General features: G+C 40.3%; 1 protein-coding gene across 2 annotated transcripts in view; it reads left to right on the top strand.

The window, feature by feature from the left end:
* sema3h (sema domain, immunoglobulin domain (Ig), short basic domain, secreted, (semaphorin) 3H) overlaps positions 1-14,759 on the top strand; it is a 61,666-nt gene that overhangs the window by 39,415 nt on the left and 7,492 nt on the right. For both annotated transcript variants that reach the window (XM_031286505.2, XM_031286504.2), the window contains exons 9-13: positions 9,734-9,803; positions 13,528-13,672; positions 13,811-13,900; positions 14,179-14,308; positions 14,386-14,474. In XM_031286505.2, coding sequence (XP_031142365.1) covers positions 9,734-9,803; positions 13,528-13,672; positions 13,811-13,900; positions 14,179-14,308; positions 14,386-14,474 — 524 coding nt within the window. The remainder of the gene's footprint in view (positions 1-9,733; positions 9,804-13,527; positions 13,673-13,810; positions 13,901-14,178; positions 14,309-14,385; positions 14,475-14,759) is intronic.

Here is a 14,759-nt window from a genome sequence, read left to right as displayed (position 1 = left end):
TTAAAAAAAAAAAACAACAACAGTAGAGTGGAAGTGGTTCATGTTTAGAGTTTTCTCTCTAATGGAGGACAGACGTTCCTCCTGCTGCCCATTCAAGCTGAAACAACTCAGGAATCCAGCTTACAAGGAAGCAGATTCTCTGCTGTTTACTGCTGTTGTCCCTGTTGTGGTTGTAGCTGTTGAAGAGGACAGTCATGCTATAAGTGTTTTCGAGCTGGAGACAGACAGCCCTCTGTGGCCGGACACACTGAGGTATTTTCAGGCATTTTTGTCATCTATTTTAGTCTGTGTGTGAGAGATTCAATGTTCCAGACATATAACAGCACCCATATTCTTGTCACTACATCACCCGCTAATGCTGGAAGGGAATAGAAGGAGGGAGAGGAGCAAACAGGAAAGTATAGAGAATAGAGAGTATTTCTGTTTGGAAGAACGTCACTGGGGCATTCTGGGACTTCACTGAGGGAAAAATGTTACACCAAGAGGTGGGGAGAAAGAAGAGGAAGAATATGAAGTATGGTTTATAGCTTAAAGGATAAATATGACAAATGGAGGGAGGGAAGATGGAGAAAATGTGGACTGTCATCTTCACAACGCCTATGATAAGGTGAAGTCTGCCAAGGCCAGAAAGAAAGATTTTGGTGGATAAATTGGGGATGAAGGAAGGATGGAGAGACCAACAGACAGTAGCTATATTTACCCTCAGGCAAATACAGATGTAAATATAATGAAAAATGAATAAATAAACCAACCACAGTGTGCTTCAACATAGAAATAAAATTGTCTCAAAATGTCAATTGGTATATTTTTGAGTCAGAAAATTATATGAAGATTAGAAGTACAAATAAAATCTGCCGGTGTGTTGAGATAATGTCACCTGGCGCCAGTGTAAATTACTTTACTTTAAGCCTTTTGTGGAATTTTTTAGGCAACATTCACATTCACTCATCCAAGGCAACATTTGAACAGTTTTACTCTGCAATTAAAGCTTTTTTTAGGGTTGATTGTATCTTCTTGGGGTCAGTTTGTCTTTATTGGATAATAGAGAAATAAAACTAAAAAAGGGAGTGGAGGGGGAGATAATATCTCCAGTCCATATATGAACTGAGGAAAGTACAGTTACATGTATTACCGAGCCACCAGGATGCCCAGTCCTGTCAGATTAACCTGACAAATGCATTTTCGCTATTTACTGCCTAATTACCTCATCAACAAAAACACTTTCTGTTTAAAGTGAGTATGAAAACATGTTTTGTGATATTGAAGAAAATTAATCATGTTTTGACACCTCCATTCAGCCTTTTTACTCCATCATAGCTTGTGTGAAAATACTTGAATGGAAGCCCAGTTTATCAGGAGGAGAAACAGAGGAGAAAGATAGAGAGGGAGAGGAGGGAGCAGGGGAGCTGCTGGCCAGAAGAAGAGGAGGGCTTAGAAAGAGGGTGAGAGAGAAAAGATGAAGTAGGACAAGTAAGAGGGTAGAGGTTATAGCACAATGTGTTGACCAGAGAGGAGGAGGAGATGAGGAAAATAGAGGCAGAGGAAAGAAGATGAGGAGTAGAACAGGAGTTACTGCTCTAACACTGTGAAAGAGAAGGTGGAGGGGGCGAGAGAGAGAGAGAGAGAGAGAGAGAGAGAGAGAGAGAGAGAGAGAGAGAGAAAGAAGGAATAGCTGATTAGGAAGAGGGTTGAAATACATTTGGCTTCAGGGTAGGAAAAGTAAAGAAAGTGGATGATGAAGAAAGGACGGGGGGGAGGAGCTCTGTCCTAAAGAAGGATATTGATCCTCGGGAAGAAACAAAAAAGTAAAAATGAAGAGAACATTTCAGATGTGGCTGTGTTTAAAGGTTATTTAATACTTCTAAAGTGGATATTGCAGTAGCACGGGCAGATCTTGCCTTCACTCTGGTACAGCCTTCCCTCTGCCACCAGTTTCCTATTCCCCTTGAGCTACGGTGGCTTGAAAGTGACATAAGGGAAGTCACATTTTAACTATATAGAGAGGAATCGGATGGCTAATAAGTGCAGAAATTCGGATGAGAGGGCATGACCTAAGTACGTTTTGAATGTAAAAAAGGGTCCTCACTGATCGTTGGCAGATCTTATTTCTTACATCTCTCTAAAGTGTCCAGAAGAGGAGGAGAAGGACAAAACCAGAGGGAAGAATCAGAGAGAAGGGAAGGTGATATTTATGTAGCAGGACATACTACAGCCCAGACAAAAGGCATTTTTCCTGAAAGGACATGGAGGGGTGAGTGAGGTGAAGTGAAGCTAAAAGGGTGTTAGGGGCCGGTGGGAGGGAGACAGGAGGGAAGGAGGGGAATGGGGTTAATAGGGAAGGATGGAGCAGAGGTGAGGGAGGGAGGGGAGGGAGGAAAAAACAACAAGGAGGAGATGTAGCGTTTCTTTAGGAGATGCAGTTGGCAGGAGTTATAGATTTTGACACACTTTACAATGTGAAGCAGATTATGAGACTTTTTAAAAGTCATAGCCTACTTAATGTAAATGATTGGTTTAGCCAAGTGCCATATTGATGTTTTTTTAATGTTCTTGGAGTGAGCATTCTTTAATGAACACCATAACATTGAAAGTTGCCTCCAAATTGATACATAATATGGTGATTATCTCATTTTGATTTGCTGGTCAATAACTCTGAACAATACAATCAATTTTATCCTGAAACAAAAAAGCATTTTTTGAGACAAAATGTATCCAGACAATACCATTTGCCAGTGAAAATGTCCTTCATTGCCACATTGGAAGAGTAGGCATCTTCCAAATGGATATCTCAGTCTGGACATACATGTTAAAATTGAGAGAGACATCAGGATGGGGATAACAGCAGTGGCTGGAGGGTGAGAAATGTGTCACAGAGAAAAAAGGTGCAGTGGCAGAAGGAATAGGGCCAATAGCCGAGGGGGGTTAAAGAAACAGACAAGATGGAGGCAGGGCTATTATTGACAAATTACTGTAAGATGGCGAGGAGGAAATAAAGACAGGGTGGTCAGAAAGATGACAAAGGGTGGATGTTGGCATTCAGGGTAGCTGGGCAGGGAGGGAGGGAAAGAGGGAACAGCAGAGAAATGAGGAGGATAGGGGTGTGCGCCTGGGGGGCTATGGCCAGACAATTAGGAGGAGGAGGAGGAAGATCGAGGCAGAGGCTGCAGGTCTACAGGCTAGACAAGACTATCTTCCCTCAGGGGAACACGGCTGCTTTTTGTTTAGAGAAAAGACTCAAAAACAATCCTCCGGAGAAAATAGGCCAGACAGACAGATGGATGGGGAGATGGAGGGATGGAGAGATAGCGGGAGGGAGGGATGGAGACTGGGAGGGGCGGCTAAAGTGAGAAAAAAAGGGAATGAGAAACACCCAGAGGCATCCTGGGAAGTCCAGGTGGATTTGAGCGGAAAGTGATGAGGGATAATCACCTGATGAAAAGATAAAGAGGCAGAAAGAAAAGGCGAGAAGAAGATTCAGCTGTCTGAGCGTGAAAGAGAAACGAAATGTGGTTAAAAAGATCAGAGGAGAGAGAAAAAAAGAAGGCATGAAGATGTTTCCTGCAACCGCAACATGATTCAGATGAATTGTTTCACATATTTTATAACTTAGAATCTGCACGCCTTCCTGCTTCAACTTGAAAAATGATCAAACGTTCACCTAGACTCACCTGGTCAGATAACTTTGCAGACAAGCAGATTGGCCTCATATTTCCTGCACTCAGTGTTTGTGATGAATGTGTGCTTGTTTTGCTTTCCCTCCCCCCATTAAAGATTAACGACATTAATATCCCCACAGTTTAATAAATCAAACTTAACGGTAGATGTAGAAGCAAGGTGAAACGGCACTAAATCAGGTATGATTTAAACTGTTGTCACAGAGAGATAAGAGTGAATTTGTTACCGAGCTGAGCTGTAAATAACTGAGACGTCTTCTTCAAAGTCTGAAAAAGAAAAATGTTCTGGCTGCTTCTTCCAAAGTTTAACTTTGTTTTCATTTGAAGCTCAATGCACAGTGAGGTGCAGAAGAGAAGAAAGATACATTGACTAACTTTCAAGCCAAAGTCAGGGATTCAGTTTTTCCCTCCAGGCTTTACCGAAGTTCGTGTTAAGTTTACGCAGCACTTTTCAATATTGAAATGAGCATGTTTACATTCACACGCTGTGTGGCCTCCTTTCTACCTGGCTTTAAAACATCTCGTTATACACAGTAAATTGAGATTTCGCTTTCCCTTGCCAGCGAATGATTACAGCTTTTTACTTTGTTTTTGGAGTATTTTTAGCCATGCTGGAGGCATGCATGGCAATGTTGGTCTGTCAATCAGCCAGTTGGTCCACTTTGTTCCAGACTGAAATTTCTCAACAACTATTAAATGGATTGACATGACATTTGCTGCAGACATTAATGTCCCCCTTAGGAGGACATTGTAGTCACGTTGGTGATCCCTTAACTCTTTGCCTAGCACTACTAACAGGTCAAAATGTCACTTTGTCCATGATAAAAAAACGAATGATGTTCCTGTCAGCTTCAGTTCATTTTTAGTGCAAATTAGCAAATGTTAGCATGCTAACACGCTGAACTAAGATGGAGGGCGACAATGTACCTGCTGAACATCAGCATTGTCATTGTGAGCAGGTAAGCATGCCGACATTAGCATTTAGCTCAAAGCAGCACCATGCTTAGTACATGCTTGTATTATTATACTATATTCTGGTGTTGGTTCAATATTTTATTCTTTCATATGCTTGTGCTTCATGCTTTATCTTATCTATAGATATTTTTTTGTTTTTATAAACCTTATCACTGGGAGAGAGTAGGGGATGTCGTACACATCAGGTTCAAAAGTAGTTTAGCAGACTTCGGTAACAGTCAGCACAAGAGCAGCAAACAGAAACCAGTCGCTGTTTTCAGTTTTCCGCTGCCCTCTGTTTCCACCTCTCTCTGGTTTTGTATTTAAGTGGTTTTGAAAGACTTGGTTTGTAAAAGTTTATAGCCTGCCGTGTTGTTATTCTGCATTGTTCTGTTTACAATTGCACAGCTAAAAAAGAAAAAAAAATTGTGATTCTACTTCTCAAGGCTTCTCAACTCAACCATTTAGGGAAAATATTCATTTCTGTATACTGTGACTAACTTTTGTGTACTTCAAAAAAAAGGCCTGTTCTGGAGAATCCATTAAATGGTCTTATTCATGCTAAAGTTACTTTAGCAATTACTGGAAGGGTTTTATTTGATAGTTTTGTCTTGTTGTATGTTGCTCTGCATAAGGGCATCTGCTAAACATTATGTAATGTATAACCTAGACATTTAACACCAACAAAAAACTCACTTCACTCCTCAACCACGTCCAGCCCAACCTAACCTACGTGTCATCAGGACTCACATGGCTGTAATACACTTCTGGGATATTAATGTTCTTTTACTTTGAAAGTAAACACATCTGTCATACTTATGGGAGCTTAGGTCCCTGTTTACTGTATCTCTCTAAACTGGCTGCATCTTTTTTTCTTGTTTCCTTGTTCTTCACCTCTGCACATGAAGGTTTATTGACCATTCCACAACTCAAACATGTGTCGTGCAGACAAACTGCGTCACCACTTTATTGTAAATGTTGCCAAATATGGCTCTGACCACCTCTGTAGATGTGATTTGGATGATTAGAGTTTGAGTGCATATTTGGGTGCACGTACAAATGGATTTTATCCGTTTTTTTTTTTTTTATCCCATTCCGATCACCCGGTAAACATGTTCCCACCAGGTTTAAAGGGAGACAGAAATGGCTTCCACCAGGCTGGCTGTGTGGCTTTAAAACTCAGCTCTGCAGGTTTAGATGTATATCTTCCGATGCCCTCCCTTTGAGTCTGGCTCATCCCTTCCTTGAAAAAAACATTGAGGTGCTTTGGATGAAAGCATTCACCAAAGAGCATATATATCATCTGGAGTAATAAAGCAAAACTGCCATAAAAAAAGTACTTTAAGACAAGTAGAAGGAGAGAAAAAAGAAAATGGAGAGATGATAAAAGGTTTTGATTAATGAAAGGAGTTGAAGAGGGAGATGCGAGCAGGAAAAAAAACTAGCTAGAAATGTAAAAAGAGGAGGAGAAGAGGAGGTTGGGGAAAGTTGGAAGGAAAGTAAAGAGAGAGATAACAGCACACATGAGCTAAAGAAAACTTAACAGTGAAGGAGTGATACATTAAATAAGGGATGGAGTGAGCAATGTGTACGCTGCAGGCTGCAGACTACCCATATTCCTCTCTGCCTCTCCCTAAGGGGCCTACTGATGGTATGCGTGTCTATACGTACAGTATCAGCGTGTGTTTGACTGTGCTTTGGTCCCTGCAGTTTGGTGTGTGTGGGTGCATGCATGTTGCCATACATGCTTTCATTTCTCTTTGTTTGATGTGTATATGCTCCCGACTCCTTTACTGTGTGTGGCAGGTGTGTGTGTGTGTGTGTGTGTGTGTGTGTGTGTGTGTGTGTGTGTGTGTGTGTGTGTGATGCGATTAGGCTTCCTGCAGGGCTGTAGTTCCATGGAGGCCATCTGAAGCAGCAGTAATGTCAGGAATGTGGGGACAGTGATACGCTTCGCTGTCTCCGTCACCACAACAACATCTCTGCCACATCTTTGGAGAGGAGAAGAGAGAAGAGGAGAGGCAGAGACATGTCGAGCACATCCAAACCTTGTTTTGAACATCCTTTTTCATCCTTTATTACTGCAAAGGTTGCCACGCTTTTTGTATCTCAACATCACCCTGACTACTCTATAAAAACCTTTTTATAGAGTTGCAAACACTTTTAGTTATTAGTCCCACTGTAACTTCAGAGCCGAGTCAAGTCATGTATTTATAGACTATCACAGTATGACACCCAGAAAACAAAGGCTCTGTTCTCCATCGTTGTGATATGATGATAAAAACATTCCCAACTCTTATGTTAGACAAAAGTGCAAAACAAAACAAAACCTGCAAAACAGTGGAAATCAAGGCCTTGTCTGTGCTGTGACAGCAGACAACTGAATTATACGATGAGCAACGCCAGAAATATGAGGGCAAAAATGTTGAAAATGTGATTAACTTTTCAAGACCATGGATCAGTGTAATGTTTTTTAAACACAGGAACGCAGATCCAAAATTCATCACAATTTGTCAGAGTTGGACCAGTAGTGTCTGTGCTAAGGTTATATGGCCTCCATTTGACCACTCAGTGTGTATCGTGAGGATGACTGGATTTATGGACTGGCTTTGTGTTCACTGAACTGGAAGGAAAATAGTTTGGGCTTTTCAAATTCAAAGAAAAAAACACTGCACACACCCCGTGGAGTTTTCTTGTAAAAAAATATGCAGTTACATATACATGCTTGTTAGCGAGTTTGTAAATGAGAGACTTTTAAAAGGTATTTTTTTGGTTTCCTGATTTGCCATCTGTTTTTTTTTTTTTTTTTAAATCACAATTCAATTCAATTCAATTCAATTTTATTTATAGTATCAATTCATAACAAGAGTTATCTCAAGACACTTTACAGATAGAGTAGGTCTAGACCACACTCTATAATTTACAAAGACCCAACAATTCCAGTAATTCCCCCAAGAGCAAGCAACATATCTACAGGATATGGATTTTGTGTAACAGCAGTTTGCTTTATTTGTTACACATTATTGTGTTGTCAGGCACCTCTTTTATTGTTTTTATACATGTCTAACAAGTAAGGGTTAATGCCCGACGAGGTGTCCATTGTCAGGTATTAATGGACGACGGCGAAGCGTGAACCGTGAACGGTTGCCTCCGCCGAAGTCCATTAATACCTGACAATGGACACCTCGAAGGGCAAAACCCGCTTATACCATGGTCACTTGCCAAATAACATATTTTTAAAACATTAGTTCATATTTTAATTAGTTTTACAATCAAAATCTAAAGTTTATCCAAACAATAACTCCATTTCCCTGGTTACGCCTGACGGTTTGACTAATACCTGGAACAATCATTCCCATCCATCAGGTTCTTATGCCATGCAAACGTTGTAGACTCCCTCAGGAATTAGGAAGGACCTTAGATACGATTTGCCTCCCTTAGCAACCGGAGATATTTATATAGTCCGCTCAGCTGATAGAACCATAGATATAAAACAAGTTCTATATCTATGGATAGAACCCTTCAGTTTAGCTACGAGCCAGAAAGCTAACGTTATGCTAGCAAGATCCAAAGTCAATAACATTGTGTACAGTTGGCAATCAGTAAAAATAATTTGACAGTATGTTCAACAACAAGACAAGCTAGCTATCCAGCCATGTCATTGTCCCCAAAACAATATAACGACTTTCACGAAGAATTTGATCCGCGATGTGTAACGTTACTGTCGGCTGCAGCGGCGCACGAAGCAGCGACCTGAACAGTGAACGGGATGTGAGATAACGTTATTCGCTGTGAAACAAAGTCAGTCCAGAGGGGCAGTATAACTTACTTCTTGCAGCCTGTGTGTTTTAACGCCATCCTGTGGTGTTCAGAGGCCAAGTTGGAAATAATAAATCCACATTTCCTTTTTGATTTAATGTAGCGCATTAATTTAGAACAGTAAACAGACAGTTTCACCGGAACTCCTTTAGTAGGTGTCCTATTTCATTTTTTTATGGACACCCTGCAGCCAATCAGAATCGAGTATTCACCCAGACCATGGTATAAAATGAATTATAACATGTTTAATATTGATGAACTTGCATTGATGCTGATGTTTACAAGATACAAACAAAATGGGGACACACTCAGGAAAGCATTATTCCACAGTGCCACTCGTGGTCAAAAACTCTGCAGGATACCTTTAATTAAACTTTGTGTGATTAATCTTTTATAGCGAATTAATTTTTTCCAGTGTTGTAGCTAATTGATAGTGAATCATTTTTTTTTTTCCTGAGTGTTGCTATTGTGCCAAGTTAGTACATAGAGCTTTAATTAGTGTCACTCATCAAAGTTGCAACGCAAAGATTTAGCTTCTCTTTAAAATTTGTCAAGATCAGACATTTGATATATGATATATCTTGTTATATATAAATATAAACATTGCCAAGGATCCAATCAGGGTAATTATTGGAATTGCAATAATGCTAGAGCACCATTTAATAATCGATAATGCCAATGGTGTCTGAGACATCAGGTTCTAAAGACAGACAGATGGAGAGAGTGAAAAATCCTCACTCCACCTGATTGCGCTGTGTGAGGGGCCGCAGTCTGAGTGAGAAAAATGTATGAAATGCTGTGATTGTCTGTGTTACAAATGGAGAGTGAAGGCTGAGGCGTGGTAATAGTGTGTGTGTATGACAGCAGGTTTAGTTCTCCTGCGGCGGACTCTGCGTTCAGCTCTCCCACTGTGGCTGGTTATTAATGGCTACAGATTCATTACAAGCAGCCAGTCAGCCATGCTGCCAGCATGCCCGACGATATTAGTCACACAGTCAGACTGATAGATGCACACACACACACACACACACACACACACACACACACACACACACACACACACACACACACACACACACACACACACACACGCACGCACGCACACACACACACACACACACACACACACACACACACACACACACACATGCAGGTGCAACACATCAACATCAAAACGTCTTCAGTAGTTCAGACACCGTTATGATTTTACTCTGGCTTAACTAATGTTTTGCTTCTTTGTATCCTTTTCCTGAACTCTCCCTCCTTTCCTTGTTCCCTCAATCCAGAAGACATCTTTATCCTCCAGGCGAAAGACAAAAAGAACCCTCTCATCTACGGCCTGTTTACCACCTCTAGGTATGTACTTCTGTAAGGCAGAACACAAGGGAATATACTGCAGTGACTTTAAATGGTATTAGTAATCTGTGCACCCTTGTTTAAGAGTTGAAAGTGCCAGTATGATGGTGGGTGGGAGGCACTGTGAGTGTTTTCAAATTCCACTGGGTGGAGAGTTTTCATTCCTACAGAGATTGTTTATAGTGAAAGAAAAATCCATTGAGTCATTGGTATTGATTAACAACCCCTGCATATATATTTAGGCTCAGCTGATATGTGCTACAGTGCAGGACAGCAGAACCCTTATTTGTGTGTGAAAGAAAGAACTCCAGAGTTCAGAAGAGTGGAAGAGAAGAGAAGAGAAGGCATTTAACCCCCAACAGCTCCAGTTGAGCTCAGAGGCCTCATGTAAGGCTCAGGTGTAAATGGGATACATGTATACTATATGATTTCCTGAAAATAAACACTCATTGCCAAAAATCAAACAAAGGAAAACTAGTTTTTTTAAAATTAAAATCAAACATTAATCGTGGGGGATGAAACTCTAACTTCTTGGTTAAAGCTACATTAGGCAACTTTGCACTTCTGTGGCCCCAAGTGGCAGCATTAGCCTCTGTAGCTGTGTAAATGAAGTTTAAAGGAACTTTATTAGCTAAAAACCATCCATCCATCCATCTTCGTCCGCTTATCCGGTAAAAACAAATGCTTTGAATTAAACTGCAGCTGACAGTGGAGGTGATTGTGACATTTTAGTTGGTGATGATTCATGCGGAGAAGATTTCCCACAACTGACCTGACACCTATTCTATAATCCACAACAGAGAATTTTTTTAGGATAATACTACTGCTCTATGAAAGGACTATTTAAAACATGCCATTTGGTATACAAAATAGCGAACCTGTTTTATTTTACATGAAACAGGTCTATGTTACCATATGGAGAATTACAGTAGCTATAAAAGTTAGTAGTTAGAAAAAAGAACTTCTCGATAAGACAATAACGCAGTCGAGAGAGAATCTGTGACATGTGACGACACACTGTAATGTGTGACCCAGAGATGATGTCACATACTGTGAGATACAATGTGTTATTGTCGTGCACATGAACAATAAGGAGCCTTGAACTTGAACCTTGATAGACACAGGCCGCAGTGTCTTCCGTCCCACTGTGACTCATTAATGAAACACATTAATTTGTGTTAACGAAATGGAGCTCATTTGAGCCTTCATTATCATATCAACATCATCATCAGTGCTCTGACTGTTTAACAGCGAGTTATTCATTTAATTTCCTTTCAATCAGAGTTTCTCACTGAGATCTCTTCTTGAGGAGACCGCAAAAGAACTTCAAGAAAGGAACATTTTGAGAAAAAACTTGAAGACAAATTGCAAAATACAATTTGCATGGTCAAACCAGAACAACAAAAGCCTGTGCAACTACAGACTTTATTAAAAACCATGTCAAAACATGGAAAATGTGAAGCAGCACTGAAAAGGGTTTGATTGGAGTCCATATGCTTTCTGTTACTATCTCCAAAATGGTAATTTGCCCGCATCTTGTTAAGAGACAGTCATCATAACAGAGTCTCCTTTGAGACAGAGCACTGACACAAACATATAAAACTGCAAGACAGAAGGCAGACAGACAGATGAATCGAAATTAAGTCTGGTACTCAAAAAGAGAGGCTCTCATTCAGACTGAAAGACAGATAACAGGTGAACAGATAATTATACTGAAAAATAGGCACTGGCTGAAATAAAGTAGGGGGGAATATAAAATGAGGAAAAGCCAGCACAAATGAGTGAGTGAGCAAAGTAAAAATGCCTGCAGTGTCTCATTTCCGCCAAATTTACTGACGGCACCACATGCTCTGAGAATAACCCAGTTTCTGAGGCGGACGCCAGAGCTTTACAGCAGGGAGTTGCTCTGTTTCTGGGTTTTGGAAAGTGTCTGGAATCTCAGCGGGGAACGGACAGAAATCCAAAGCATCACCCAGGGTGGGGTCCCGACCACAGAACTGCAGTCTGCAGAAAGATCATTCATTGAATGGAAACTTCTCTTTCTGGTTCACTGATGATTGCACACACAGAGGTTTTTGTCCCCTGTGATGAAGTCAAGTGAGTCTAGGCTGTGGATCTGTTCTCTGTTATTTGCTTGTATCATTTAGTTTTTCATTGGATCATTACTTACTTTAATTGACAATCTACATGTAATGTACATGTATATATATATATATATATATATATATATATATATATACACACACTTGTTTGGGCTTGTGAGCCGGCCAAAGAGTAGTATATATCTGCAAACGAAAATCGCCGTTTTGAATGGGAAAATGTCATCCACGTGAATCGTGTAGATCTGAAGAGTTTTTAATTCGGGGGCTGACTCGGTGCTAATACGGCACCGGTGCCTTAACGACCGTTATCTACCGGACCGGATAGCAACGCGGATTTCGGTGCCTTATTTAGGTGCCACTTAAATGTCTGCACTTCTCTCTGATGCTCCGAAAACGGACGTTAGAGGGAACTGAAACATTGCCGCACTGGACGCTAGTCACACTACACTCAGCAGCAGCTAACGTTAACCAACTGTTAGCTAACAGCTGGAGTAAACACGGTTAAAATGCTGACAGCTAAACGGTGTAAAGTGTGACTATATTTCACTGTAGAGGATTCTAACATCTGTAGCTGCCGTTGTCTGAAAAACACAGACTCAGCCTCGCCTTGCCAGCCTCGTGGTGCATTCAAAGTTATTGTAAAATACCCTTTTCCCATCCAGTGGTTGTTTTAGCCGTTTTGTGCTCCTTTTTGTTTTTAGATCAACTTTTTATTGTTTTATATTTTTGAACATACAGAACAGACAAATACAATTGAACAAGGTGCATGTTTTGTAAATATATATATATTTAAAAAACATATATATTTTTTTTTTTTTGTACATTGCTGTTTTGGAGAAGCGTGTATTTATTAATTTGTTGGTTTGCTTGTTTTTTTTCATTCACTGATTCATATTTATGCTCATTTATTAACTTATTCAGTCATACATCCCTTCTTTTGTTTGTTTGGGAATTTCATCTGAGATACTATACATAACTGGTCCATTAATTACACTTAAATTAAAATTACTATTATTATCCTTTCTGAAGTACCATTGAGCAACTAAAATCCATACCAGCTACAGAGACCTCTGACCTTTCTGAGAAGGGAAGAAAAGAAGCTTCCCTCCAGAGAAAATTAGACTAAACATACTGTGATGTGTCAGCCATCTGAGCTGAAGGAAACCATCCTAAAATATCACACACTGCTTTTCTATCTGTTCTGTTTCTGGGCGGCTCTGCTTGTCAAACTCAACTGGAATCTGTAATTCAGATACACTTAGCCAAAATCTTAACCATGATCTTAGCCACAGTGGATGGGATGTGTTGGGGTGGGGACTGATGTGCTGAAAGCAGCACATTCATCCAAGTTGGACTTTGGGTTGGACCACATTCAGTGAATTGATGCGTTCAAGCTGAAAAACCACAATGACTCACAGCTCTTCATACAGTACATACAGTATATCACTTCATTATTTAATTTGCTGCTTTAAGACCATTGCAACTCACAAAGTGAATTCATCAAAGACATACTCAGTGTATGTGTTTATTCATGTATGCTGGAGGAATAACAAATGGAAAGATTATATATGAGTTTGACTTTGATGAATGACAGTTCTCCTTTCTTTCTTGTCTATCTGCAGTGATATCCTGAATGGTTCAGCAGTGTGCGTTTATCGAATGGAGGATGTGGTTCGGGCTTTCAAGGGAAACTTCCTTCATAAGGAGGGGCCTCTGTATAAGTGGGCAGAGTTTACAGGCAAGGTGCCCTACCCGCGACCAGGAACTGTAAGTTACTCAAAACTCCTTCAGGCAATTGTTTTTAAGTTGAACTACATCACATGTATTGAATAAATATTTCTCAGTGTCTTCCAAACATTCTTATCCTTTTCTTTTTCTCTCTGTTTCTTTATTTATCTCTCTCAGTGTCCCAGCAGCACATATGGAAGTTACAGCTCGACCAGAGAGTATCCTGACGACGTCATCTTTTTCAGCAGGACTCACCCACTGCTGCAGGTTCGGCTGATATTTCACTTTTTTTTTTAAATTACACCAATCTCATTCAATTAGATGGTGGAATATTTTACAGAGGGGTCAAGCGCACTCTATTTATTCCAATTCTTAAGCAAGATTAACATATTAAATCAGCCGACAGTCCTCACCAAAGGGACACCAGTCGCAACACTGACAAAAATGATTTAACAAAAACACAATAAAATAAATGGCATTGTTCATTCACATGTAATGTTTTCTGAATCTGAAAATGACAACCCTAAACTGTCACACTGTTTTAGGAAAACGTGCTGCCGCTGGGAGAGCGCCCCCTCCTGGTCAGAGTTGGTGTTCACTACAAATTCAGCAAACTGCTGGTGGACAGAGTGGAGGCCGTGGACGGCACCTACGACGTCCTGTTTATCGGCACAGGTAGAGTGTGTGCAGTGGATCTTTACTCCCAATGTGTATGTTGTATGTTGTTTCACAATAATGGTTTAATTCTACAGACTCAGGCCTGGTGCTGAAGGCCATCCATCTGCCCAGAGAACACGGTCAGAGTCAGGAGGTCACTCTGGAGCAGCTGCAGGTCTTTCAGGTACAGCAAACTCCTTCTGTACAAAACACAATTCAATTTCCATACCAGGGATTATGAAAATATGAAAATGAATGGAAACCAATAGCTACACATGAAATGTAGCAAATGCTTTTATTCAAGACTTGTTACTTACCAAGACTCAAAAATGTAGCATAAAATTCTACAGCTGCACATAGTTATCGTGTTAGACTGTAAAAAACTATATTTTCCTACAACCACAGTTCACAATATTCCCAGTTCAGCTCAATATTAATTCCACTGGAGGCTCAAATTCATGAAAAACTC

The sequence above is a fragment of the Sander lucioperca genome, chromosome 12 (genome assembly GCF_008315115.2).
Source record: "Sander lucioperca isolate FBNREF2018 chromosome 12, SLUC_FBN_1.2, whole genome shotgun sequence".
NCBI classification, from domain to species: domain Eukaryota; kingdom Metazoa; phylum Chordata; class Actinopteri; order Perciformes; family Percidae; genus Sander; species Sander lucioperca.
Note: the sequence above shows the minus strand (reverse complement) of the source record. Positions and strands in the feature narration are given on the sequence as shown.